The following is a 27,093-nucleotide window of genomic DNA, read 5'->3' as shown; positions in this document are numbered from 1 at the left end:
TTCATGATCAAAAACAATAACGGCACTTATTAAATGAGCTTAGTTACAAAGTATACTGACTTCCCCTTAAATTTTGCAAGTATCTGAGTTTTGTGAATATATGCAATTTAAAGGGAATGTTAGTGATCTTCAAAGTTATGATTTATTATTGTATTTATAAAAAGTAGGATTTTTAAAAGAATGTCTTTGTATCAAAAACTACAGTTTATATAACTCAAGATCATCGTTTTCTATCTGATCTTTTGGTACTGATAATACTACTACATTTAAGTTATGTATAATTTCAAGTTACAATGTACAGCTGGAATTATGTTGGTATCTATTCTAATTATTCTGACAAATCATCAATAGACTGAAGTCTCTGAAAAAATAGTCTTGCTAAAACATATAGTTGTAGAATTATTTATTGCTGGTATTAAATTTTGCTTATCTAAAGATGGAGTTCAGAATCTCTTTCTGAGAGGGTAAATTTGAGGGAGTGAAATACTCAGCATTTGACAGTCACAAGCTCACAATTCAATTTCATCAGTAGCACTGCCTATACGCCTTATGCACATTCCTATTTCCATAGCAACAAATCTAGTATAGCATTTCTTTAATTTTTTTTTCATTTCGAATGATAACACAGGCTTGTTTGATATGACAATAACATGAATATTCATGTTCTGCAACATGTTCTGTTGGCCTAATTAAGGTCGACTTCTGTCACAAGTAGTAATGAATCTTTGGATGGATTACCATTTCTATATTCAGTAATGACTTTTTTCACTCCTATTAATGAATTTTTATTTATAGGTTCTTCTTTTATCTGATGACCTTGATCTTGCAAAGGGATCCACCAGGGTGGATCCTTTCAAAGGGATGAAAACCATATCGTTTATTTGGATAGAAGGGCTTACACAGCGTATTCTAAAACGGAATACTGAATCTTGGCTTTTTGTCTTTTGACGTTCTTTCTATTTCCTAGAAATTAGGGAATGTAACACATAACATTGCACAGTTCTGTAATTGACCAATCCATTAATTAGTATTTTTGCATTGTTTTCATTCCTAGAAAATGATAGAAGAATAATAAAGGACTTTCTGACATTGGCCTCTCAGAGTCCTATTCTGGTGTTTGGTTTGCCATAATTCCAAAAAACATTAGATTAGACAGTATTGCTTTGAATTCACTCTATAGTAATATGTCATCAGCCAGCCATCACTAACCTTGGACTTTCATGTGTAGGTTGATAGCTTTTTAGCATTCCATTATTTTTCAGTTTTTCCATATCAACTGCATCATATCCACCAAGTATCAGTGTAGTTTATTCCACCTAAAAATCTGTCAGTTAAAAGTATTAAATTTTCAGTCACACTTTTCTTTTAAGCATTCTGTGCTGTGTTCTGTTCAGTGTCAGTGTCTTTAGTTCTGATTTTTCAATTTTGTCCCTCTCCTTTTCCTTGACTTGTTAGTCTGATCCAACCTCTTCTACCTCATCTGATGATTATCAATATATTATGGAAGCTAAACTACAAGAAATGATCTCCATACGTAGGAAGGTAGTCCTACTGGACTTTACTTTCTATTGCTAAATAGAATCCATTTGATTTGTTTTCATTTTTTTTTTTTAACTTATTTTATTATTATTATTTTATTGATAATCAACCATCGTGCAGTTCAGTGCTTCAGGAGCTTACAATTTTACGATGGCAGGTTTGTGTTCAAACCATGCACAGTCTGCATGTTACATTTGGCTGATTTCATTGCTCATAAATAACTCCAATGTTTTGCTGATGCTTGGATGTAACAGGCCTTTGTAGCTGACACATTTCAAGCAATGCTGTTCAGCTGCCTGTTTAAATAGTTTCTTTTCTGAAAACTAAGTTTGCAGTTAGTAGTAGCTTGCTTTATGTTTTGTTTAAACTTTACTGAGATAAAGACATGCAAAGTCATTTAAATTACAGAATGAGTCTTTCTATTTTTTACAGGCAGAAGAAAGACATGGAAATATCGAAGAACGTATGAGACACTTAGAAGCTCAGCTTGAAGAGAAGAATCAGGAGCTTCAAAGGGTAAGTGTATTGCAGACAACTTCTGGGTGCTTTTCCTCTTTTAATTTGTCAATACAGTACTACTTATGCACTCCAGCACACAAATCGATCTACTGGTAAATGTTTTATTTATAGCAGTGATGGCAGCATCTTTCCATTTTATTCAACTGCCTTAATAAACTAGTTTACACCCACTCACAGGTTTCAAAGTATTCTGTTGAAACAAAAATTAATGTGCATTAGTTAATAACTGTAATCAAATTCATGTGGAATTGTTCATGTGTTCAGTTACCATAAAATCTTTACTTTTTAATGATACAGGACTATGCTGGTTAATTTTGGACCTTACAAATCTGTCTTTTCTATTCTATGTCAAAGGCAAGGCAAAGAGAAAAAATGAATGAGGAGCATAACAAAAGATTATCAGATACTGTAGACAGACTTTTGACAGAATCCAATGAGCGTCTGCAGCTACACTTAAAAGAGAGAATGGCAGCACTTGAAGAAAAGGTACTGTACAAAGGGCAGAATAAAGTTCATCTCAGTAAAGATTTTCCCATACAAAACATATTCTACTTTTATCAGGATGGAGGTATCATACTAATCTTGTATACAGTAAATATGACTGCAAATAAAGTCTAATTTATACATTCAACTCCTAGTTCGTGTATGAGCTCAAGAGCCTTTCCATGACTATTCTAAACTGGACATTCTGGGTATTATGAGTCCCTGTTTTGTCAACAGGGAGCCAGATGAAGAGCTGGTAAATGATAGGCCACAATGCATTACAAGGCAGTGAAAGAAAGGGGATTACAACTGAGGAATGGCCAGGTCTCAGATGTGCTGTCATTCCTGAATTTTAGCTTGCTGATTTTACCTCACTTCCTCTGTAAAGAATAACATGCTGTCACCACAGAAGAAAGAGGAAATGTTATTTACAGATATTTTGAGATGTGCTAGCTCTCTGTGACTTAACAAGCCTGTAAAATTTAAATTGTGAGATCTTTTTATTTAGCCTCCTTAATCCCTCCCTCTTCTACCTTTAGTTTGATCCAAGGAAATCTTTCAGTATCTTTACTTCAGAGTCTTTCACAGGATATACTTCTGGTTTATATCATTGAAACAAAATGACATAACAAAGCAAGAAATAGGTCTGCCAAAAGAAGAACTGGACAAAATAGCTGTGTAAGCATGTCACAGTTGCTCAGTTCAAGAAAATGACAAACTTCTTGCTGTTCTTGAAAAAACATCTTCATACATGTTTGGGTAATTTAAGGTGTCTTAAATATAATATATACTCAAATTGAAGCTGTAAAGGACTTTAATTTTACAGTCCAGTGAATATGAAAACTCATTTCTTACTTAAATTTGCTATCTTGAGTATAGAGGTTAAATGTATATGGCAATATCTGATATTCAACATTTACCTGATTTTTCTTCTCTTTTGTCTTTATTTTTATTCATTTTGTTTGTAGAATGTTTTGATTCAGGAATCTGAAAGTTTCCGGAAAAATCTGGAAGAATCTTTACATGACAAGGTACTATAAATAATGTGATTTTATCTGTTTTTATCAAAATTATTTTTTTTTCTTTTGACGTATGGTATATTTACTTATCCAAATATCATGTTAAATCTTCCTGGTATTAAAGATAATTCCTTTAATCACCAAGATCTTTACTAGCCAATGAAGGTCCCTAACAAGTCGTCTGAGCTAAGTTTATAGCTGAAATGCTAGCCTCGGGAAGTCAACACTAAAATTCATATTGATTCTACTGGCTCTGTAATTTTTGTTCTATCTGTTTTAAACCTGAAAGTTAAAAAAAAAAAAAAAAGTCTTGTTTAACAGGAATTGTATAACTGGTTATACTTTCATAGTTAAGAATGTAATTTCTTGTTTTGATGCAATTCTTCTTAACATTTAGCATTGGCATTAGGCTAAATATAACTGAAAATGGGCTTTCTTAGTTCATTGCAAATGAACACCTAATACTGTTTAGTGAATCAGTCAAAGTAATTATAAATATTATTCCAATCCAAATGTTAAGATTTAGTTTTGAAGTTATACTTGCCTTGAGGGCAGTAGGATACACAAATACAGTATCTGTCTTCACATTCACAGGAGTGTTTTTATAGCATATTAAATCTACTTAAAAGAATCTTAAAAGCATAGCTTCATTTAATACTAAAATAAATACAAAATTCTGTATCTAAAAACAACTACTTTGAGAAAAATAGCAAAAGTAATATCTATTCAAATCATTTGTCATTTTCACCTAGATTCAGATAACTTTGTAGAAGGGCAGAGAAACATTCAAATTAAAGTCCCAAAAAGGATCTTGTGAAATTGGTTGGGTTCTTGGCTGCTGCAGATTTCTTGTGAATCTAAGCAAGAAATTTGGGACTTATTTTAATGGAGTTGCTAAGCTATAGCAACTCCTCTAGTATGGCTACTAATGTACAGTAATGGTGCTACTGCATGGTGTAGTTTGTTCACTGCCATTTGGATTGCTCATTTGTAATTATGCCCCAGCAACTGCTCTACTTGCCTGCATTGATGTAGTCTTTCCGCTACCATTTGTTTTGTCTTTGCAAATTATAAGAGTGATTTTGATGAGGAACTTCCTGCAGGAAGAGGGGAAGGAAATGCAAAATAGGGGAAGGACTTCTGCAAAATAAGACGTGTAGGTGTTATCAACAACAACATTGCCCTTTCTTTATTTTCTATTGCCACATACTTCCTGTCTTACTACAGATGGCTCAAAGGTTGTAAGGTGATTCAACTGTCACAAAGTCAGGATCATACTTCACCATCAAGTTACATGACAAAAAAAGACATTTTTAAAGCTGTGTCAAATGAAACACAAATTTCTTCCGCAGAATCTAAACTTGAATTATGAATACCTTTTTTTTTCTCGTTTTCTTTTAACCTGGCAGGCAGCTAAGCACCACACAGCCATCCACTCATTCCACCACAGTGGGACAGGGGAGAGAACTGGGAAAAAAAGTAAAGCTCATGGGTTGACATAAAGCCTGCTTAGTAGGACAGTGTGAACCTGTCCTGTCATCACTTCTAGATAATGGAAAAATGGTAGGGAGACCTGTACAATCTCCTCTTGATGCATAAGTCATACTAGCAATAGACTTGAATGACTTCAGTGCTATTTCTTATTTTACTCAGTGTTACATTCAGTGTAATTTATCTTTCTTGTTTAGCCTTGTAAGGTTAATATCTCAGAAAGTTAAAAGTACTTTGGATCACAAGTATATCTTAATTTTCTGATTTCCAGGAAAGACTTGCAGAAGAAATTGAGAAACTGAGATCTGAACTGGATCAAATGAAATTGAGGGCTGGTTCTTTAATTGAACCCACATTGTCAAGGTAATATTTAATGACAAAAGTTTCCTCCCTTTGAATTGAAAGAGAACACAGACATAAGTGTCAAGCCTTTACAACAAGAGTGCATTCAGGCTACATATAATCATGTATTTCTTTAAAAACGTTGGATCTGTGGAATGATTATTGCTGTGGCTTTTCACTTTTTTCATAGGTAACTGGGGCTTTATAGCAATGAGAATACACTGAAATATTACTCTGATTAAGGAAAGTCTTTGAAATTATGGAATGTTTTTAAAAACATAGCCAAATACCCATTTTCTCTCAGGATTCTGTAATAACAAAGTTGTAACCATCATTGTTAATACTAAAGCTGCTCAGTATATTTAAGACCATATTTATTTTTTTGTTGTTGTTATTATTATTAGCAAGAAGTAGCACAGCTTTGCCTAATGTATAGGAAAAGATCACAAAACATGAACTAAAGATTAAGGCAATATTCAGAGTGTTCTGACAGTAAGAGTGTTCTGACAGGGCATTGAACATTGTCTCTGTGGTGGAAAGCAATATGGGAACAATAGTGAGATATGTACTGTAGAAACTGGACTAACAGCTGAAATGAATTTATTATTCTAGAAAGGCAGCCCTTCTTGCCTAAATGTATGCCTAAACCTCAACTTGTTTTATCATTTGGAATAATATTTTTCACAAAATCATAGAATATCCTGAGTTGGAAAGAACCGCAAGGATCATCAAGTCCAGCTCCTGGCTCCACACATTTGGAGTAGTGTTTCATTTCTAATACACTTCCCCCTCTCTGGAACAGGGAAGTTTCAGCATTAAATACTTATCCTTCTCAGTCCATATTCAGTTCTGTATTTGCAGGAGTTTGTTCTTTCAGAAGAATAATAATGAAGCTGGGCAGCAGATAAATATCTGCTGCCAGAAATGAACCTGAGTTGTTTCTTATTATCTACCAACTTGCTACAGAAGTACCAAGTATTTATATACCTCTGTACATACTAAGTATGTTATCAAAGCAAAGATCTATTACAGCAAATATTGTACAAACTTAGAAAAGACTCATTGCCCTAATAGGTTTACAACATCAGAGGGGAGAGACATACAGATAGATTTAAAACAAAATGAATCAAAAGATTATTGCCTGGCAATGTAGATAAAGAGTTTAAGACATTTGTAGCCCAAGCCCAATTGTTATCAAGATTTCTTATTAGTATAGCAACAAAAACAAGTTGTAAGGAATTCTTTAAAAGGTAATATCCTCCTCCCCTCCCCACTCTCCCTACCCCCACACCCCCAACATTATGGAAGCCCCATGATAGGAAGCCTAAGGGAAGGTAGACTGATAGCTGCCCAAAAAGAACATTTATGACAACAGTATGAACTCAGATGTGTGCTCTACCCAAAACCAAAGTTCTAAAACAAGTTCACTGTCCATGAAATTTTAACATCTCTGGTTTGATTTCTGTGACACATGCTCACATTTCAGGTATTCCGGTGCCAGATATTCATTTGTTTTCTTGCAGTATTTATAAAAAACAAACAAATGGTGTTAGCCCTTGAAATCCATCCATTATTATTTTAGCTTTGTGAAAATATTTATAATACCAGGCAGTAAGTTAAGTTTCTCCATGTGCTCTGTCAAAGTTCCTTTATTTGGCTATAAAGTAACCCATTTCAGGGCAAAGGGGTTGCTATTTGGTGTTTCTGAAGAGATAGTTAATCATGTTTGTTGTTGCTTGCTCTGATGTGGAGGGCTTCCTACTAAAAAATGTAGTCCTCTGTATGTATCTGCAGGTACATGGAGTCCCTGTAGCTGCTAGAGGTTTTCATGTTTTTCCACTATCTTCACATATCAATTTATCAATTATCATTTGCCATTTATCAATTAATAGTACCACAGTTGTAACATTGGATTATTATTTTTTTTTTTAATTAAAATGGTGTGTGAAATTTGAGATGAATGCTACAAAGTGCCAATATTTTTTAATTCAAATTAAGTTCTTCTTAAGGAAAGAAGATTTATTCTCTCTTTTTAGAAACAGATACAGAACAAGAGACCAGGGAAACAGTCTGCTCTTTTCAGCAGAGATATATGTGCTTTTGTGAATGATTTCCTTCATTTAGCTTTTCTTATGTCCAAGATTAAAGCTGTCACTTTCTCCAACATCTTTCCCAAGTGAGAAAATTGTTTTAAGAACAAAACTTATTTTGTTTCCCAAAACTGATTATTAACATTGCTGTGAACCTTGTAAGTTGTAAATATTTTCCCAAGTTTAAAAAAATAAATAAATAATTTAAGTAGAACATGAAACTAATTTTATGCTCTTATAGTGAAATGTCAAGCTTATTTAAGGAGTCACTATAAAAAAATGTGATTGGTTTAGTATAGTATTTGTTACACTTCACTTTTCTACTATGAGCATACTATTCATATATTTTTATGTGGAAATTGGTTATATGTTAAGAGCTAGAAATTTGACAGGTCTCCACTGCTATGGTTGAATGCTTAAATGGTGTACACATCCTTGGCTCTTCCGCATCTTCTATGCAATCCGTAGTCAGGTCGTTTCTAATAGCACCAAGTAGGGAATTCTTACTGCTGCTATTTTATCGAGGACAGAAAGGCCAGTGACCGCTATCTTCAGAAAAGAAAAGATATGCTGACGTCATCGAGTATATGCCTCACCACAACATCCCAAGACTTAACAGGACTACAGGAAAAATTTGGGGTCAACTATCGTTATTCCAGAATATTTCTGAAGTATGGGCTATTCTTCTTGTTGGAAACAGAGCTTCTGTTTTCAAAACCATAGTCATGTCTTGAATATATTTTTATGGAAAATGTCTTGGTACTTGTTCTTAGGTTGCATCCCTCATACCAGTTAAATTTCTCAAAAGTATCATCAAATAAACATAAATCATTCATAAACTATGCTATGTATCACAGGGCAGTTCACTAATATTTTTATTTACTAATATTTTTATAATGCTGAACTGTAAGAATGTGTTATAGATAAACTCACTCTTGAACACGTATCTTTCTTACAGTAACCTCAAGCATCTTTATTCAGGGAAGTAGTAGAAGAAAAGTGTACAGGACAATATATTCAGCAGCCAGTTCTGCTAACTGTCTTGTCCTAAATTCTGCTTGTTTTCTACCTTAATTTTCTAGTAAGATCTTATAATTTTCTTATAATAAGATTTCAACTTCTCACGTTTTTGTTTTGATTTTTGTGATATGTTTTTGCCATTTATTCTCTGATACATAGAATCATAGAATGGTTTAAGTTGGAAGGGACGTTAAAGATTATATAATTCCTGCCATGGGCAGGGACACTTTCAACTATACCAGGTTGCTCAAAGCCCCATCCGACCTCTCCTTGAACGCTTCCATGGATGGGGCATCCACAACTTCTCTGGGCAACCAGAGCCTCACCACCCTTATAGTGAAGAATTTATTCCTTATATCTAACATGAATATAGCCTCTTTTAGTTTAAAACCTCTACCCCTTGTCCTATCATTACACTTCCTAACAAAGAGTCCCTCTCCAGCTTTCCTGTAGGCCCCCTTTAGGTACTGGAAGGCAGCTGTAAGGTCTCCCTGGAGCCTTCTCTTCTCCAGACTGAATGACCCCAACTCTCTTAGCCTCTCTTCACAGGAGTGGTGCTCCAGACCTTTGATCATCTTTGTGACCTCTTCTGGGCCCATCCTTCTTATATTAGGGACCCTAGAGCTGAATGCAGTGCTGCAGATGGGGATCTAACAAGAGCAGACTAGGGGGACAATCACCTCCCTTGACCACACTCTTTTTGATGAAGCCCAAGATAAGGTTGGCTTTCTGGGCTGCAAGTGCATGTTGCTGACTCAAGTTGAGCTTTTCATTCACCAGCGCCCCCAGGTCATCCTCCTTAGGGCTGCTCTCAACCCATTCTCCACCCAACCTCTATCTGTGCTTGGGATTATCCCAACCCAGGTGTAGGACCTTGCACTTTGCCTTATTGAACTTCAAGAAGTTTGCATGGACCCACTTCTCAAGCCTTTCCAGGACCCTCTGCATCCCTTCCTTCCAGCATGTTGACCACACCACACAGTTTGATGTTGTCAGCAAACTTGCTGTGGGTGAACTCAGTCCCATCGTCCGTGTCACTGACAAAGATATTAACCAGTGCTGGTCCAGTATCAACCCCTGAAGAACACTACCTGTCACTGGTTTCCACTTGGATATTGAGCTGTTGACCACAGCTCTTTGAGAGTGACTATCCAGCCAATTCCTTACCCACTGAGTGGTCCATCCATCAAATCCATGTCTCTCCAATTTAGAGACAAGGATGTCATGCAGAACAGTATCAAAGACTTTGCACAAGTCTTTGGTATTTGATGTCAGTTGCTCTTCACTTATCCATCCATGCTGTAACCCCATTGTAGAAGGCCATGAAATTTTTCAGGTCACCAAATTTGTCAGACAATAATAATATAATCCACATAGTAATATAACTCACATAACTTGTTTATTAAAAAAAATCCGTGTTCCTCGACTGGTCATTGGATTGTTGTTTTTGTTATTATTACTACCACTATAATTACTGCATTTAGTCACTCAGTCTATTTCTTTGACTCTTTTTTTCAGGCCTCACCTTGACTCATCAACAGAGTTGAGGTATTCTGTGGGCTCACTGGTTGATAGCCAGTCTGACTATCGGTCAACTAAAGTGATAAGGCGACCTAGGAGGGGACGGATGGGAGTACGCAGAGATGAACCAAAGGTTAATCCCCAATTTCTTTTCATATATTTCCTAATAAGAGCATGTTTTTCAAGTTAATAAGCTTTTGGTTTGTGTATTTCCAGAATAAATAAATGAATACTTACATATATGCACCAAGTTTTTTGGTGTTTTGTTTTTTTTTTTAATGTTTATATACTCAGATATGAGTATTGTACTAAAATGAAGGCAGAAAACATTGAAATCAGACATCAGAGTTCAAACATGCTTGATTATCTGTCTTTTCTCAATATCTTCATAGTTTTTCCTAAGAATTAACTTTACACAGCATTAGAAATTGTGTGAAAATACTTTACATCCTCTGCAATGCCAAATGCCTTCTTGCTGTAATACTGCAAGTATTAACAGAGAATTAATCATTGAATAAGTATTCTTAAATGTTAGTTGCTTTCCTTTCCCATTTTATAGTTCAGCTTTGCAATTATTTTCCATGGAATAAGCCGTATATATCCTAATTCTTGGTTAGGTAAAATCACTTGGAGATCATGAGTGGAATAGGACACAGCAGATTGGCGTTTTGAGCAGCCATCCATTTGAAAGTGACACTGAAATGTCTGACATTGATGATGATGATAGAGAAACACTTTTCAGCTCCATGGACCTCCTGTCACCAAGTGGCCATTCCGATGCCCAGACTCTGGCCATGATGCTTCAGGAACAGCTAGATGCAATCAATAAAGAAATCAGGTATGTAACCTTGAACCAGCTGTGGTGGTGTTCTTCTTTACAGCTTTAAGGTGTCTTCAGTGCATAAGTTCAGATACCATTCATAATGATTAGGGGACCACTTGTACATTTAAAGGATTGGTAATGTGTCTGCTTTTCCTATGAGAGTGTTTGTTGTGTGAAAGTAATATTGTTTTCTTCAATTCCCAACCACACACCAAGAAAAAAAAAGTTTACTTTCAAAAAATGTTTCATATAGAGAACTGCTTGACAATTGAAAAGAAATACAATAATAACACTTGTCACATTTGACAAATCTCCCTCCATAGTCCTCTTTTCATATTTTTGTTTTTTACCCTGTTCTGCATACCTCTACCTGCTCACTAATGACCTCCTATCTGAAATACTTTGCTTCAGTGCTGTTCATGGTTTCTTCTGGTGATCATTCCTATGTTACATCTAATAGAATCCATGTTTCCAAGACATGGTTTTGATTTTGTACGGAACCACAGAATGTGATTTATTTTTTTGCATGCTCCAAAGTTGACTTATAACTCTTGGAAATAGGCAGTGAAATGAATATGCCTTGCTAAATTCTGTGCAAATGTAATGGAGTGATAGAGAATCCAAACTACCTTAATAAAGTAGTTTTTATAAACGAAACCATGTTTTAAGCTGAAAACATTCTTACGTGTTTTTCATGTGTAAGATAACCTTTAAAAAGCTGGTATGTCAAAAGCATCCTCTCATTTCTGTAGAAGGAGATGATGATGTTACTAAATGTATTAGTCACTTTCAGGTAATTTTATAGACCGAAAAAGTATGTTTAGAAATATAATCAAAACCAGATTACCTTCTACCAGATCTCAAATTTTCTTTGAGCAAGGTATCTTTAAAGACAAAACTTTACTGAAATTTGTGGAATTTGAATAACTTTTGCATTCCAAGGGAGACTTTTTGTTATAGATCTACAGCTTTCAGTTTTCACTACTCCCAGAATTTCTTCATTCAGATGGGATTTTATCCCATCCTTTATTGCACCTATCAAGAAAGAAATGTAGAGAGAAATTTTGTTGTTGGGAGGCTAAGTCTCGTTAAAACAGTGTATTTAGAGCATGTGTAGAAGAGAACTTTATCCGTAATTTTTATTATTACAAAGTCAGCACTGTGACCAATTCAGGAAGCTGTAGATTCAACAAATACATGTATATAAGTTTTAAAGATATTAACATGTTAAAAATTTAACAAGTAATTAGCAACCTGGTCTAGTGTGTGGTGTCCCTGCCTATGGCAGGGGGGTTGGAACTAGATACCTTTGAGGTCCCTTCCAGCCCAAACCATTCTGTGATTCTAACTACATAATACTATAAAATATTTTGACAAAGAATTGCACGTAAAGGTAACATAGATATTATTTGTTCCATCTTGAGTCAGATCATTGTTTTATTAAACAGAGGATCTTGACTTAGGTGGTAGGTACAGTTTTATGTGATGAAAGGAAGAAAAAGGAAGAAAAAGCCTTTTTTGCTGGAGCTTGTGTGAGAGTTTATTTCCCCTACAGATAAGCTTATACTGGTATATAGGCTTTTATTACCATAACTAAAAAAGCAAGCCTGCTTCACAGATTCAACATCTCCAGGCTTCATATTTTGTCATTTTACTTAGATCTCTCATCCTTTTCCCTCTTATTTGCATAAATAGATTCCTTCTAATGTGGGTTTATGAGCAAAGTACATCTAAGCAACACTAAAGAATCCAGTGGAAAGATCCTGTTGAAGCTTTGTATGTCGAAGAAACTAGTATTTGTCGCCAATAAGAGCTATTATAACAAAAATCACTTAAAAACATAATACTTCAGAAACTTTAATTTTTTCATCAGTTTGTAGGGATGAAACATAAATTGTTTTGCATGTTTTCTTGGTTTTTTTTTGTTTGTTTGTTTTTAATGTGGATTATCCTAGCAATTCCCTTCTCTAAGGCCCAATTTCATTTGACTTTGAATTTGTGTTTATGCTTTAATAACAGAAAATCAGATGAAACCAACTTAAGAGTGGAATTATTTTTCTATGGTAAATCAGATTGTTAGCTCCCCCTCTCCTGCACTTTCTCATTTGCAAAGAAAGTAGTCTTTCTGACATGTCATACATCAAGTGGTATTGTTGGGCAGATTCTTTCAATTGTTTTTGAGGGTAGAGGAATTAAGAAAAAGGACTTTGTAATTCTGGTGATTAAAAACACCCTTTTCAATATTATTTTGGGGTTGATCTATGAAACTCATGTTTGATTTGTTGTTTTTTTTTTTTCTTTTGGATCTCCTTTGAAACAAAGTATTTTTTAGTTATTTTTTAGGATTTTTTGGGCGTATGCAGAAACACAGGAAGAAATTATAATAAGAAATTAAAAATACAGTCAGTAGTGGGCATATATAACCTCTGTTGTACATATATATTGTATGCCAATGTGAGTCTCTGTGCATATGTGAGACAATGATAAGTACCAAGGAAGAAAAATTTGCTTTCAGAATCGGAGAATGCCTTTAGAGTACTAATTCTGGCCTAAGTTGAACCATGTTCTTTTATTTCACAAGGTTAATCCAAGAAGAAAAAGAGTCAACAGAACTGCGTGCTGAAGAGATAGAGAATAGAGTGGCCAGCGTGAGCCTGGAAGGCTTAAACCTAGCCAGAGTCCACCAAGGTACATCCATTACTGGCTCAGTGACGGCATCATCACTTGCGAGCTCATCTCCTCCCAGTGGACACTCAACTCCTAAACTCACACCTCGCAGTCCAGCAAGGGAGATGGACAGAATGGGGGTAATGACACTGGTAAGAACCTCTGTGATGCCCATTTTAGGTGTGATATTTCTAGCATCATCTTTTCACTGATGGCTCATCTCTCTAATTCTATATTTGCCTCTCTGTCATATGAACAGGTAGTAAATTCCTTAGAATATGGACATCTGTGATTTTTTTTTTATTTTTTTTTTGCTATTGTGTTTTCTGAGCACTACGTGATTCACCAGGGACATCCTGATCTGAGGATCAAGGGCATTCAGCACAAAGGCAGTGGAAATAATAAGAAACAGAACAGATCATTATAAATAATGTAGTTCATATATATGTGGAAAATGTTTTGTAATGAAAAGCTCTGAAGTGATATAGTTATTACACAGTGGGGCTATTGGCAAGTTTAAACCTCCTGGAATGTGTAGCAGGCATTAAAACCTCATCATACTTGTACCAGTTTGTATGTATTCTTCATGACAGTATATTAAGCACATGAAATAGGTGCTTCTTTTTTTCCAATAATTCATTTAACTGGTATATTTCAACATTACCAATAGTTTGCAATACCTAGACACCAAATTATCATGCAAAGAAATTCTAATATTACTGTACCTTTACATACACATTCTGAGATATGTCTATTCTGATTTGAAAGGAGATTTTCAAAAAAAAAATAATAATAATTTTAGTTCTAGATGAAAAGGAACTGCCCATAGTCATGTAAGTCAATGTAGCATGTGTCAACATATTCTGATGTTCAACTCTAATATTGATAAGAAAGCAGACAGAGTGTGGTGTTCAGTGTGGGCTACAAACTGAAATTTAGAGCCTGAGTGGATTCATCTACTTAAGCACTAAGAATAAAATCAAAGCAGCCCATTCTGATGATGTCTGATATATAGCGAGGAGAATAGGATACATGTTACCCCATTTATTTCTTGCTGTTTCTCTGGTAATCTGAACATCATCAGTGTCCTCCTACAGTCCATTCCTGGGAAGCAGCAGCAATGGTTCTATGTGGAGACAAGTGTCCACTGATGGGGCCTCTCAGCAGAGGGGAAATGAGCTTTGATTTCAATCAGAAAGCAGAAATTAACTCTCCTAGCTGAAAAGGTTCCCTAGCTAAGAACAGCTGAGAGTGAAGCCCAGCTATTCATCCCCCATGTGGCTCCTACTCAGGTGGGAGTATAATTTTTTGTCTATCTTCATCTAGTTGAGTATTCCTTCCCTGTTCTCTTTCTGGAAACTGACAGGTACTTGTACTCACATGAATCTATTTGCTGCCTTCTTGGGAACTAAAGACAGCAGCTTCTTATTGTGAGAGGAGGTCATGGCTGGCAGGTGTGACAGACTGAGGCACCATTTCTTTTTTCTCTCCCTGGTGTTCCCACTGCTGAAGAGCAGAAATTAAGTTGGTGGTGGTAAAAACCATTGTTGAGAAGGTGGATGTACAGGCTGCCGTGGTGCCACCCACTTAACCAAAGCAACACCTTCCTCAATATGCAGTTTGACTCTACCCACTGTTTAAGCTAAACAATTTGGCTACAGATTAATGGCAATGATTAAATTGACCTCTCAGTTGGCACCTGTGCTGCCTAGTTGCCTTGATTTAGACAGTCAGTGTGTTCATCAGATTCAAATACAAAATGGCAGTATAGACTCTACATTTCATGTTGCTACGGCCTCACTGGCATCCAGCTATAGCTGGACTAAAACTCAGATACATATGTATGAATTGCAGCCAGACTCTTGACATATCATAAACCATAAAAGTAACACCATACAAAGCACATACATTGATCATTTCAGTACACTGCCCCTGCACTATTTTAGCAAGAGTTGAATGTTGAATATCTCATTACCTTCCTGTCTGGAGACAGACACAGCACACTATCAGACATCCTCCAAGTGGGAATACATGAGCTGGGGAAGAGTTAAGTAATAGTGTGGTCTCTAGAGCCCAAGTTACCAAATGGTCCGGTAGGGGTAGGTTGGAGGAGCAGTATCACAGGAGTTTCCACATCTCAGGTCTATGCAATGAAACATTCTGTAATTTCTTCAGCTCTGTTTGTATGAATGAGATGTCTAACAAAAAATAAAAATGAAAAGGGGTTGAACAAAGCACATTCTATCAGATTTCTACCACCAAATAATGCTGCAGTACAGAAGACAGGTGAATTTGTATTCATTGACTAAAGATGCCAAGCTCATTAAGACAGGGTAACTGGAGAGAGATACCACTTTTTCTGATGTGGTATTTGCTGATATTTTAGGTTTATCCTCGGTGAATCACTTATTAGTTTATAATATTATATAAAACTGCAAATATGTTATATATATATATATGTATATATGTATGTTTGGGGGGATGGGGTTAGTGTAAGGTTTTATATGAAAAATCCAAAATTAAAAATTGCTGTCATAAATTTGGAGTATCCTATTCTTTGCTAAATTTATGAAAAGAAATGGGATTGTAACTTTGGGAAAAAAGAACTGCTTTCACAGATGGTGTATTTATAAAGGGTTATCTTACGTTATGACACCACATTTATAATCAGTATACAATATTGCCATATTATATATTAATATTAAATTATTAAGTAAATAAAAATTATAAAATTTAAAATAAAAATATTTTTAATAAATTATTATTAAATTGAAATATTGATTTAAAGTCCTAAATTAATTAAATATCTATTTCATGATTCTGAATGTCAGAAGAAAAAGTGTGTTGCATTGATATGCTCAAATAAGATTTATTAATCATTCCTTTTTGTTGTTGCTGCTTTTGTCACCAATTTAAGCCAAGCGATCTAAGGAAACATCGGAGAAAGGTATGATACTGGCTTTTTAAAAGCTTGGGAGAGTGCTTTTGCCATATTCCTCTGCTATTTAAATAAGTGGGTTCCTTCCCAGGCACTGCACCCCTTTCACTACTTTTCATCCAATACTTGAACGTAGTCATTTTAAGACTACTTTGAAAGGCTTGCAGGGGTCACTGCTACTCCAAGAATCAAGGCCCAGTAGTGATATTTGCAGTAGCCTCTACAGAATACACTTAAAGGAGATACAGTTAAAAGCAAAGTGTGGGCACACAGTCAGATTGCTTGAAATCTTGCGGAGCAATATAAAGGTATTTGCAGAACTGGATCTGAATATGGTAATTATCTTTACATGAGAGGAGACAGTATTCAAATTAAATTATTATTTGTTGTGACAAAACTCCTTTTTTCATGTTTACTTTCAAGTACTCTGACCATTCACTTAACAAGCTGCAGAGGGAGTAGTCTTGTTTATATATTTACCTTCTCCCTTACTTCCCTGAGAATTTTGTTTACATGAATAATCCTGCTTAATGAAAGAGGCCTGCTCATGCATAAGGTTATTTTCATGTTTAGACCTTTACTGGATTAACCCATTTGGGATAAAAGAAATTAATTTTGTCTCCAAGTGTACTCTCTGTCCTTTCAAATATGTATTTCAAGTGGCCATGTTTAGACAATTTTGTTATTTCCCAATGTCTTTATAAACAATAAGAATCCCTACAATTTGCTCAAAAAAAAAAAAAAAAAAAAAAAAAAAAAAAAAACTGCCCTTGAATCCAAACATGCTTCAGTTCAATTGACAAATTTGTGAGATGTATGTTGAAAAATTCATGAAAAGCCATTTGGCTCTCAATGTAGTATCTATCCCCCAGATTGCAGTAGTTGAAGAAGATGGGCGTGAAGATAAAGCCACAATCAAATGTGAAACTTCTCCTCCTCCAACACCCAGAGCTATTAGAATGACACATACCCTTCCTTCTTCGTACCACAACGATGCCAGAAGGTAAGATATCCATACCATGCATCAGTGCAACACTTTTACCACATAATACTCTCTTCAAATCATGTTGTTTACCCTAAAATGTCCTTATCTCTTCATGTTTCTTCTTGGTAATTTTTTCCTGTACCATGAAAGAAACCTTTGCCTTTATCTCTTATGTGACCTTGACGATATTTGTCAGTGCTAAAACAAATGCTAGATATTTCTGTTTTAAGGTGTAGTTTTGATCACTACTAGAAGTAGTGATCCTGCAAATCCTAGAAAGACAAATATGAGGAATATCCTGTATTTGTCATCAGTTCTTAGCAAATTAAAAATATTTATTTCCAGTCTCATATTGCTCTACATATTACTAGATCACTTAAGGAGCAAGATGTGATTATTAATTTCATTTGTGGAAAAATTGTTACTAAATTATAACCAATTCATTTGTTTGCAGAGCTGCTCAGAAGAAAATAAAATTAAATAATAATAATAACAACTTGTTATCTGTTCTATTTCTTTATTATCACTCATAGTAGTTTGCCTGCTTCATTGGAGCCGGAAAGCATTGGTCTTGGCAGTGTCAATAGCAGTCAGGACTCCCTGCACAAAGCTCCCAAGAAGAAAGGAATCAAGTCCTCAATAGGACGCTTGTTTGGTAAAAAAGAGAAGGCTCGACTTGGACAGCTGAGTAAGAAATTTGTGGTACCAAGTCAAGGTTACCACTTCACAGTCATTTTTCCATTTCTAATTTTTGCTTCTTTTCAGTTTTCCAAATTGCTTTTTGTTCTCTTTACTCTGGCAGAACCTTCCCATTAGACTCCATTGTTATCATTAATTATATGTCAGGAGTTTGCTATAACTGTAACACAAATGAAAGAAGACTTCTGACACAAATTACTAGCACAAATTACAAACTACTACCCTCTTGATTGAGCCTGCCGCTTCGCTACTTTCTTGAATTAGACTGAGTATTCTCAAATAATCAAACATAAAGAGGAGATAAGAGAGAATTAAGTATACACTCTACTCTAAGGGGTGTAAGTATGTGATATGGAAAATCCTTGCAGGTGTAGTTGCCTTTCTCACTGCAGTGTGTCAATAGATATCTGCTAGTGCCTTTCACTGCTGTCCTCCCTGTACTTTTGCAATTAGCTATGCTGCCTATGGCAATACCTTGTTTTCCTCCTATTTCTTTTTGCCCTTTTCCCTAGCCAAGATCTTTGTCTAATTCATGCCTAGCAAAATTTTTCTTCTGTGATGTTTCATGAGATATGTCCACACCAAATGCAAAAAACAGTCATGCCTCAACTTTATTTAACAGGTATTTAACTTCATTTAGGTAGAAAAAACAATGGAAAGTTAAGTCACAGTTAAGGCACAGGCTCATAGTTTATGTACCCTGATCTTTAGCTGCAGTCTGTATTGCTAGGCTATCTGATTTAGCTAGATTAAGATTAGCGTACAGGTGCATGCCACACAGACATAAATTTAGTAAAATAAAATAGAAATAATATCTCTTTTCTAGTCACAAAAATGTCAGAGTACAGCTTTGTGAGGCACTAAATTTTTATTGGCATGTTGACCATATAACACCTACAAAAATTTTTAAAGGTTTGCAGTAAGTGTAAATGCTTAAGTGATGCATAGGCCTGAAATAATAATAAATTAAAATATAAAAATAATAATACCACCTAAATTCATATTAATATATGATACTAACGAATACTAATCACAACTTATGCAACTACCAAACCCATTAATAAAATCCTACAACATAAGATTATGCAAAGTTAGGATCAAAATATCAGAGAAAATATCAAAGGACTGAGCATTCTCCATTTACACCCCAACCTTTTTCCTATTTATATTGTGTTCTTTAAAAAATAATAATTTCTAATCTTGATTTAAATTCATTTTTTCCTCACTACGGTAAGAATAAAACTGATTTATTCAATCATCTTCATAGTTTAATGTACTTCAGGATCCCATTAAATGGATCTCTCAAATACACCTGCATGTCGCCATCTGCATTAATGGAGAATTTTATAACTTTAGTCTGGGGTATTAATTCAAATTTACATTCTATAAAATCAATTTTATTAATACTGATGGATTATGTATAATAATTTGTGATTTCACAGTAACTCAGGAACACGGAGGACAAAGATGTAATAAATATATTGGTCTTCCCTGCAATTCCTCGATATATGAACACAAATAAAATAACACCTTTAAAGATTGCCTCAGGAGCAATATAATCTGGCAATAGATTAATTTCTTATAATAGCCAACATGATTAATAAGCCATATGCATAATTGGATAAAGCCTGTTTGTAATTCCCAACACCAGTTCATGAAATTACACTATTAGCTATTAGTGAAGATTTGCAATTAAATGAATTTTTTGTGACAACCATCTTTTAGCTCAGTAGCAAAGATTTCAGTACAATGCACATTTTAATTAAGCAAATTAGATTTAGAAGCATATACAAAAATTTACAGTAACTACAAAGAACAAAATATTTTAAGAAATTAAGAGACATTGTTGAGCAGCTGAATTACAGAATAGTTTTCTTCATCTTAATTTTTAAGATAACAAAAGACAAAAAATCTTGTGTAGCAGTATCCATTCAGTAATTGTTTAAAGACAATAAATAAAAATTAAAATAGCGGTAGTAGTTGAATTAATTCCATGATAGGTTCAATATCAGTGCAGCTATATAATTAATAGCTCTATTCATAGTAAAATAATGTTACAAAAACCTAAATAGTAAGTCGTATCATCATTGCACTGCAGTTAGTATATTTATATGTTTTTCATTACATAATTCTTTAATTAAAAATCAATAAATGAATATGATTTGATTCTTTGTTTAAACTTATTCTGATTTGATATAGATACAGACTTATATTTATGAATATGGAAAATACCTTTTATTCAATAGAACACTGAGTAGTACAGAGGCAAGAAACCTGATTTTGAGCCTCAGAAACATTAATTTGTTTTGTTATGTGCATATTTGTACGTGCACACAATTATGCTTAAAGGAACAATTTAAAAAATCATGGCAATGCATGGGATATTAAGGATCCCAGTGACATTATTATACACTGCATGTACAAATAATACTTCTGTAGCTGGTTCCATAATGTCTCTAAAATCATGTGTAATATATACTCTCATCTAAGAAGCAATATATTTCCTTTATCCACATTACCTTCAAAATTTAGTTTTTCACTGCTAAACTCGCCTTTTTTTTTTCATAATTATTTTCATAATTTGCTATTTTTATCATCTCTGTTAAACCATTTGTATCATTGTTCAAAGGCAAGCATAGGCCTTAGGATATCTTTCTTAGAATCAGGATTCCAGTTTTCTACATCCTTCAAGCTTTCTGTTAATAATTGGGGAAGGGGTGTCTTTTATTTAATTTTCTGAATTTAAAATTTTCGATTTTAAATTTATTCCCTCCTCTCTCTTGGGGAATACCACACTACACATTTGCATATTCTCCTCATCTTACAATTAAAATATTCTAGTCCCTAAAACAATATATCACAAGGATTTTTAGTACCTCCTGGTCTAGTTCATCTGTATGGCATATCATATCATCAAGATCAGTTTGTTCAGAACCATGGTCATCTGCATGCCTGAGATACAAACAGGTACAATGACCATAACCGATACAATGTGCCCTGGTCATTCAAAGGCCCAGATGTGTTTGTCGTGTGGTAAAGTCTAGTATGCTGACAATACTTTCCAGTCTGTGAGAGTGATCATTCAATGTCACAGTCATCCTCAGAGTGGCTCATTGAGCTTGATCAGTATGTGAACAGAGAACTCTATCAAGTCATTGACTATTCTCCTGCATTAGCTATTTTGCCAAAGGAAGGTAGGAGCTGTAGCAGTAAAATTCTCTGAACAAAATACTTGAGCATTAGAACTTTACAGGTTTTGTTCCTTAAGTGAAGTGGTAATAGCAGCACTGATGCTGATAGGACATAAGCCTTGAACAAAGAGTATTTGCAGTATCACTGCCTTGTTATTTTTGCTAGCTCTGTCAAAAGCACAGATTAACTTTCTAAAATGGAAAGTAAGCAAATCTGTCTGTTGTTGAATAATATTGCCCCATATCCTTTAGTCCTTACAAGAAGTAAGGTGATCTAATGGTGTTGTCAAGGAAGAATGACATTCTAGATGCATAGCTATTGAACGTTACATATCTTGCCTTTCATCAAGATGCTACAGTCATAGAGGAAGAACTGGATTTATAACAAACAGTAAACTGAGACCAGATGGGGACCTTCAATCAGTCAATCAATAGAAAGCCTGTGTTAGCTATTTGATTGATAGTTACAAGCTATTGCAGTTCACTTTAGGTGTTTTTTGTTGTTTTTTTTTTTTTCCTTCTGTCACGCTGAAGAGACACCAGTTACATTTATATCATTTCACTGTGATAAGGTTGAAAAAGAAAGCTGTTGGAATCAAAACCAGAAATCTGGTTACAGTCACTGAAGTGCCAGTTCTCTGTTTAATCTTGCTGATGTAGAGGTGCTGCTCTTTATTTTGATTCCAAGTGATAAGATGAGGGGAAATGGCCTCAAGTTGTGCCAGGGGAGCTTTAGATTGAACATTAGGAGAATTTCTTCACTGAAAGGGTTGTGAGGCAAACAGGCTGCCTAGGGCAGTGGTTGAGTCACCATTCCTGGGTCTTCAAGAAATGTTTAGATGTAGAACTTAGTAGCATCATTTAGTGGTGGATTTCAGTACTAGTTTAAAGGTTTGGACTAGATGATCTTAGAGGTCTTTTCCAACCTCAATGATTCTATGATTCTAATCCCTCATTGCACTGCCATCATACTGTCTACACGTAACATCTGGTGAGCTGCTCTCTCAGAGTCAGCAAGAAATGTTTGATGAGATATTTTGTAAGACTTTGAAAAGCAGATGAGAATAAGCACAGTATACAGTTTTGGTTTTTGTGTTTGTGATTGGAGGCATCATTCTCATCATGAGATGTGGAAAATTAGTGCCCTCTTTATTGAAGAAAAAATCCATCTAGCCAGTGGTAGAGGTAGAACTACACCTGCTTTGAAAGTGCTGCTTGAAAATCATTTTTTGTAATTTAATGTCATAAAATAATACTGCAGTTGGTTTTGTTCCCATTTGGTTGAAATGCATGTAAATGTGATTTGCAAAAGCCTGTGATGATATTTTGCTAGATACCATTTACACTTCATTTTATGCTTAAAATCCCTGAATCAGAATAGAAATCTTTTATTTTATATTGTGCTGTCCTAATTATACTGGTGTCCACTCTACAGTTGTTTACTATCCATTAGTTGAAAAATAAGAATTTGCCAGTGACAAATGGAGAAAAGCATCAGCATTTCCTGTAACGTTGTATTTCTGTGCCACTTCTGAACAGGAGCACAGCAGAAAGCAGCTTTCAAAGTGCTGCAGCCACTGTGTCTATGCAGATGAGTGTACAGGTGTGAGGGCTGCTTAGAACCAGAGGTGGGAGACTGTGTGCTGGCAACTCCCTGAGCAGCTCACTTCTACCTTGAATCCAAGCAGCAATTAAGAAAAAAAAAAAAAAAAAAAATCTTTCAGCTTCTGCACTGGAAAAGTCTCACATTAACAGACATAATTTTGATCAGTATGGATTAACAATATCAATTTTGTCCACAGTTTATAATATGATTATAGTTTGGTCCAGGTGTCCTTGCTTATTGCAGGTTTTCCTTGTGACTTGAAGCAAGTTCAAGTTACCCTGGCATGACAGCAATTGGGTGGCTAGGGGGCTTCTCCAAGGAGAAGGCTTTCTACTCCTCTGACAAATTCCTCATGTCATCCCTGGTTCAGGAGTTTGGAAGGATAATGACATCAAAGACTGTAAGACTCTCTGTGAGGACAAAGTGAAGACCTTAGCATGATGGCATTAACTGATGCTATATTATGTCAGTAATAATCATACAGTTCTTGAGAAGGTACTTTCATCTGCAGGCTTCCCAACTAAGATTAAAAAATCGTGAAGGCATTGCTCACTCAGGACCATGAGACTGATACTTAGGCGTCAAACAGGCAAAGGAGAAGACCAGTATGCCCTTTTCATATATTTCTGCTGAACACGAGGAGGAAGCAAATTTTCCTGCTACTTTTTTCCATGTAGCAAACACTTGCCAGCATTAGATGTTCTCCACAAACAGTAGATGCCATGAATTAAGTAAGAAAATATAGGTGACTAGGGGAAAGTCAGAATGAGTATTAAAGGGTTGAGAGAACGACTGGGAAAGAGATGTAGGAAAATATGTTTGTTTTTGTTGTTCTTCTTTTTTGTGTTTTGTTTTGTTTTCCTTTTTTTAACACAGGAGGCTATATGGAAACAGAAGCAGCAGCACAAGAATCTCTAGGATTGGGCAAACTTGGAACCCAAGCAGAAAAAGACCGAAGACTAAAGAAAAAGTGAGTACCACCTTTAAGTTTCTTGTATTGGCTCATACTTGAATCTAATGTCAGTTTTTGTGTTGTTTTTATGCAGAGGTATAATGAGAGGCAGGACCATCTACTATGACTGTTTATCACTTACCGTGTGTGTTGTTTTTTGTTTTTATTTTTTTTTCCAGTGTAAATGTTTTTAAAGCTGCATATAAAATACAGGAAAAATATTGTAATTTTGTCAGTTGTATAATATTGTTTCATTTGCAAAACAGTAAGAGAAAGAGATATTTTCTGTTTCACATTGTCATTAATTATTTATCATTCGGTAACTACAGTTCTTAAAAAATAGGCAAGCAGTGAAAGAACCATTTTAGTGACTAACTACATGAATTTTTCAGAACAGAGAAAAGATTGTTTGCATTATCCATTGAACAAAGTATTATTTCTGTCTATAGAAGTTAAAGGCTTCCCATAAACCCTAGCAGCTTCACTTTCTTGTGTTTGTCAGCAAACGGCAACCTAGTTTGTTGTTCACCTAAATCATATAATAACTTAGTGCTGACTCTGGTGTACCTACTTGTAAAACCAGTACACTGACTCATAACGGCTTCCAGGAGCTAAGGAGAATTGTCAAAATAAAGCTACAAACACAAAGGAAACCTCTTGGCAGCTTCACAGTTCCAGTGTAATTAGATGGTGTCTGAGGAAAAAAAAATTAAAATGACATTGAAAATTCTTTTAGTACACAAACAGGTTTATGTTTCATCCATAATCACTAACTTTAGTGCTATTATTTAATTTTGAAAGCCTAATTTTTAAAATGTTTGGTGTTTTCATGTCTTTCTGTCTTTTAATATTCCTTTGCAAAGTTTCAAGAGAATTAGCAATTCTAATCCAAAAAAAGCAAGGGATATGTTTCAGCTTTTCTTTGAATTTACATGTAGAATATTTTTAAACACTACTTTCATGTCAAGCTACTGATGAAATATGTCGTTAAGTGTACATATTTGTGTAACGTACATATGAAAGTGTTCAGATTAATTTAACTTCAATTTAGCAATTGAAGATAGAAAAGCAGTCATTGTGCTAACTGACAAAGAAATGTTTTAAATTCAATTAAGAAACTCAGAATAACATTCACAGGGATTTTGCAGTTGATGAGTCTTGTCTTTGGATTTCTTATCCATACATCTGTTATCACTCCCTATTCATTTAGAAATATATGTAAGCAAAGAGTATATTACTACACCTTTTTATTAAATTCTAGTAAGCATAAAGAATACTATTCACTTTTCAGTGATTTTTTATTTTTTGGTAATTCCTGTTTATATTCCAGCTATGAGGACTGAAGGTACTACAGCACCATTTTTGAAGGGACGAATGGACAAATGTGTTCACTTTTTTCATATGTTAACAGTTATTTAAACTGGATAAAATACCATAAGACTTGACACATACTACTTCATATATGACAGTGCCTACTGAGTTTTCAGTCTAGAAATAATAGGTATATAGGTAATCAGTTATTAGACTTCTGTCTAATCTCACATAATGAGACTTTTCCATGCTGTCTTCTTTTTCAAGTCTTTCATTTTCTCTCCTGTGTCTGTCTGTCCTTGGTTCTTTACAGATTAGGTGTAATCAAAATACTCTCTGCTAGAAGGAAAGGAATCTTTCCTTTGTGACTATGACTATTTATCCAGTCTGAAATGTATTATTAATGACTGTGATAGGTATAAATTATATACCTATATACAAAGATTTATATACCTTATATTATTATATTATTATATACCTTATTACAAAGATCTTTTTTCCCATTACTTTAGGTATGTTCATAGCTTCTCACTTCAGTATCCTTATGACTGATTTTAAGATTAATCTTAATTTACTATCAGATAAATGTTAAGACATTTCTATCATAACTACTATGTGTTGGTAATTTATGTGTAGAATATGTAGTTGTAGAAGAACTGTAGTACAGGAAAAAATTAACATTTTTTTAGAGAGATACATGGGATTCAACTGAAGCATTGTCATTAGGATGTGAGTTATCAATAGGGTAGATGAAAATTAACATTTCCATGTAAAAAAATGCAGTCATGTATTTGTATGTTTTACCTTGCAAAGTATTCAGTTGAAACAGTCCAGAAAGTCATTTTAATGACAAGCTTGTCTCAGTAGGTCAGGTTCACTTTTGCCAACCCTTAGTTATGCATAACTACCCCTAGAAGTATCTTTCAGAAACATACAGTAACTATAAAATTACTGATTTGTGTAATGCAAATGAGAAAGTAACATTAAGGATGATGGTAATTTATATGATGTCTTTGTAAACGATAATATGAGGAGTTTGAGAATAATTTGCTATTTCATGATGTAGCAGTAAGATTTAATTTCTGGTATTTAACTTGTTCTTATTGCTAAATAGGTCCTACAAACCCCACAGGGGCAATGATCCCAGTTCACTGAAATAGAATGAGCAGAGCACCTCAGTTTCTGAGGATTTCTTTGGCTAATTTTGATTAGGACACAAAATCCCAAGGGAACCAGGTTTACCAGAGGAATAGTTAAAAGACAGGATAAAGCAGGAAGTATTCCTTTGTATTAAATTTCAGGTCAGGGAGAGCTTTATTTATGCTGGCTTTGTCACTTAGAGAAAAAAAAAAAAAAAAAAAAAAAAAAAACAAAAAAAAAAAAACAACAAAAAAAAAAAAACAGTGTACCCAGAGCCAAATCATTTTTTTTATAAAACGGGAATAATACTACATATTGAACTTGTGTTAATGGCTCAGTGGACTTTTCTTTCAGTTCAGTGGTAAAAGCCATACTTCGGATGTAGGAAAGCCAGGGATCTCCCTTTGATGTGAAACGAAAGGTGGGACTCATCACTCTAGCCAGAACATTCTCACAGTTTTCATTAGCTTCAGGCAAAATTCACCAGAATTTGAAATTAGCTAGTTAGTTTAAAAAATAATAATAATAAATAAATAAATAAAAAGGTAGTTGTTCCCATTAAAATGTATTTCTTCTTGTTGAATCAGTAATTTAGCAAGTTTGCCCATTAACTTAAGGATGGAGAAGCACTATGTTTCAAACTGTGAGCTGTTGCAGCCAGTAGGTACTAATGGTCCCCAGATGTCCTGGCTACCTGTTCCCCAAATAGCAAGCACATGCATTGACCCTGCTCTGGCCTCCTGGAGTTATAAACACA

At 34.7% G+C, this 27,093-nt stretch overlaps 1 protein-coding gene across 1 annotated transcript in view; it reads left to right on the top strand.

Annotated features, from left to right (window-relative positions):
• The window catches only part of PPFIA2 (PTPRF interacting protein alpha 2), a 325,682-nt gene that overhangs the window by 268,683 nt on the left and 29,906 nt on the right, over positions 1-27,093 (top strand). Inside the window, exons 11-22 of the mRNA XM_082777242.1 lie at positions 1,456-1,542; positions 1,972-2,055; positions 2,413-2,544; positions 3,510-3,572; positions 5,323-5,414; positions 10,022-10,157; positions 10,642-10,862; positions 13,429-13,666; positions 16,432-16,461; positions 17,325-17,455; positions 17,971-18,125; positions 23,810-23,903. Coding sequence (XP_082633368.1) covers positions 1,456-1,542; positions 1,972-2,055; positions 2,413-2,544; positions 3,510-3,572; positions 5,323-5,414; positions 10,022-10,157; positions 10,642-10,862; positions 13,429-13,666; positions 16,432-16,461; positions 17,325-17,455; positions 17,971-18,125; positions 23,810-23,903 — 1,463 coding nt within the window. The remainder of the gene's footprint in view (positions 1-1,455; positions 1,543-1,971; positions 2,056-2,412; positions 2,545-3,509; positions 3,573-5,322; positions 5,415-10,021; positions 10,158-10,641; positions 10,863-13,428; positions 13,667-16,431; positions 16,462-17,324; positions 17,456-17,970; positions 18,126-23,809; positions 23,904-27,093) is intronic.

The sequence above is a fragment of the Aythya marila genome (assembly GCF_965140915.1).
Source record: "Aythya marila genome assembly, chromosome: 1".
NCBI lineage: Eukaryota > Metazoa > Chordata > Aves > Anseriformes > Anatidae > Aythya > Aythya marila.
This window is presented reverse-complemented; position numbering and strand designations above follow the sequence as displayed.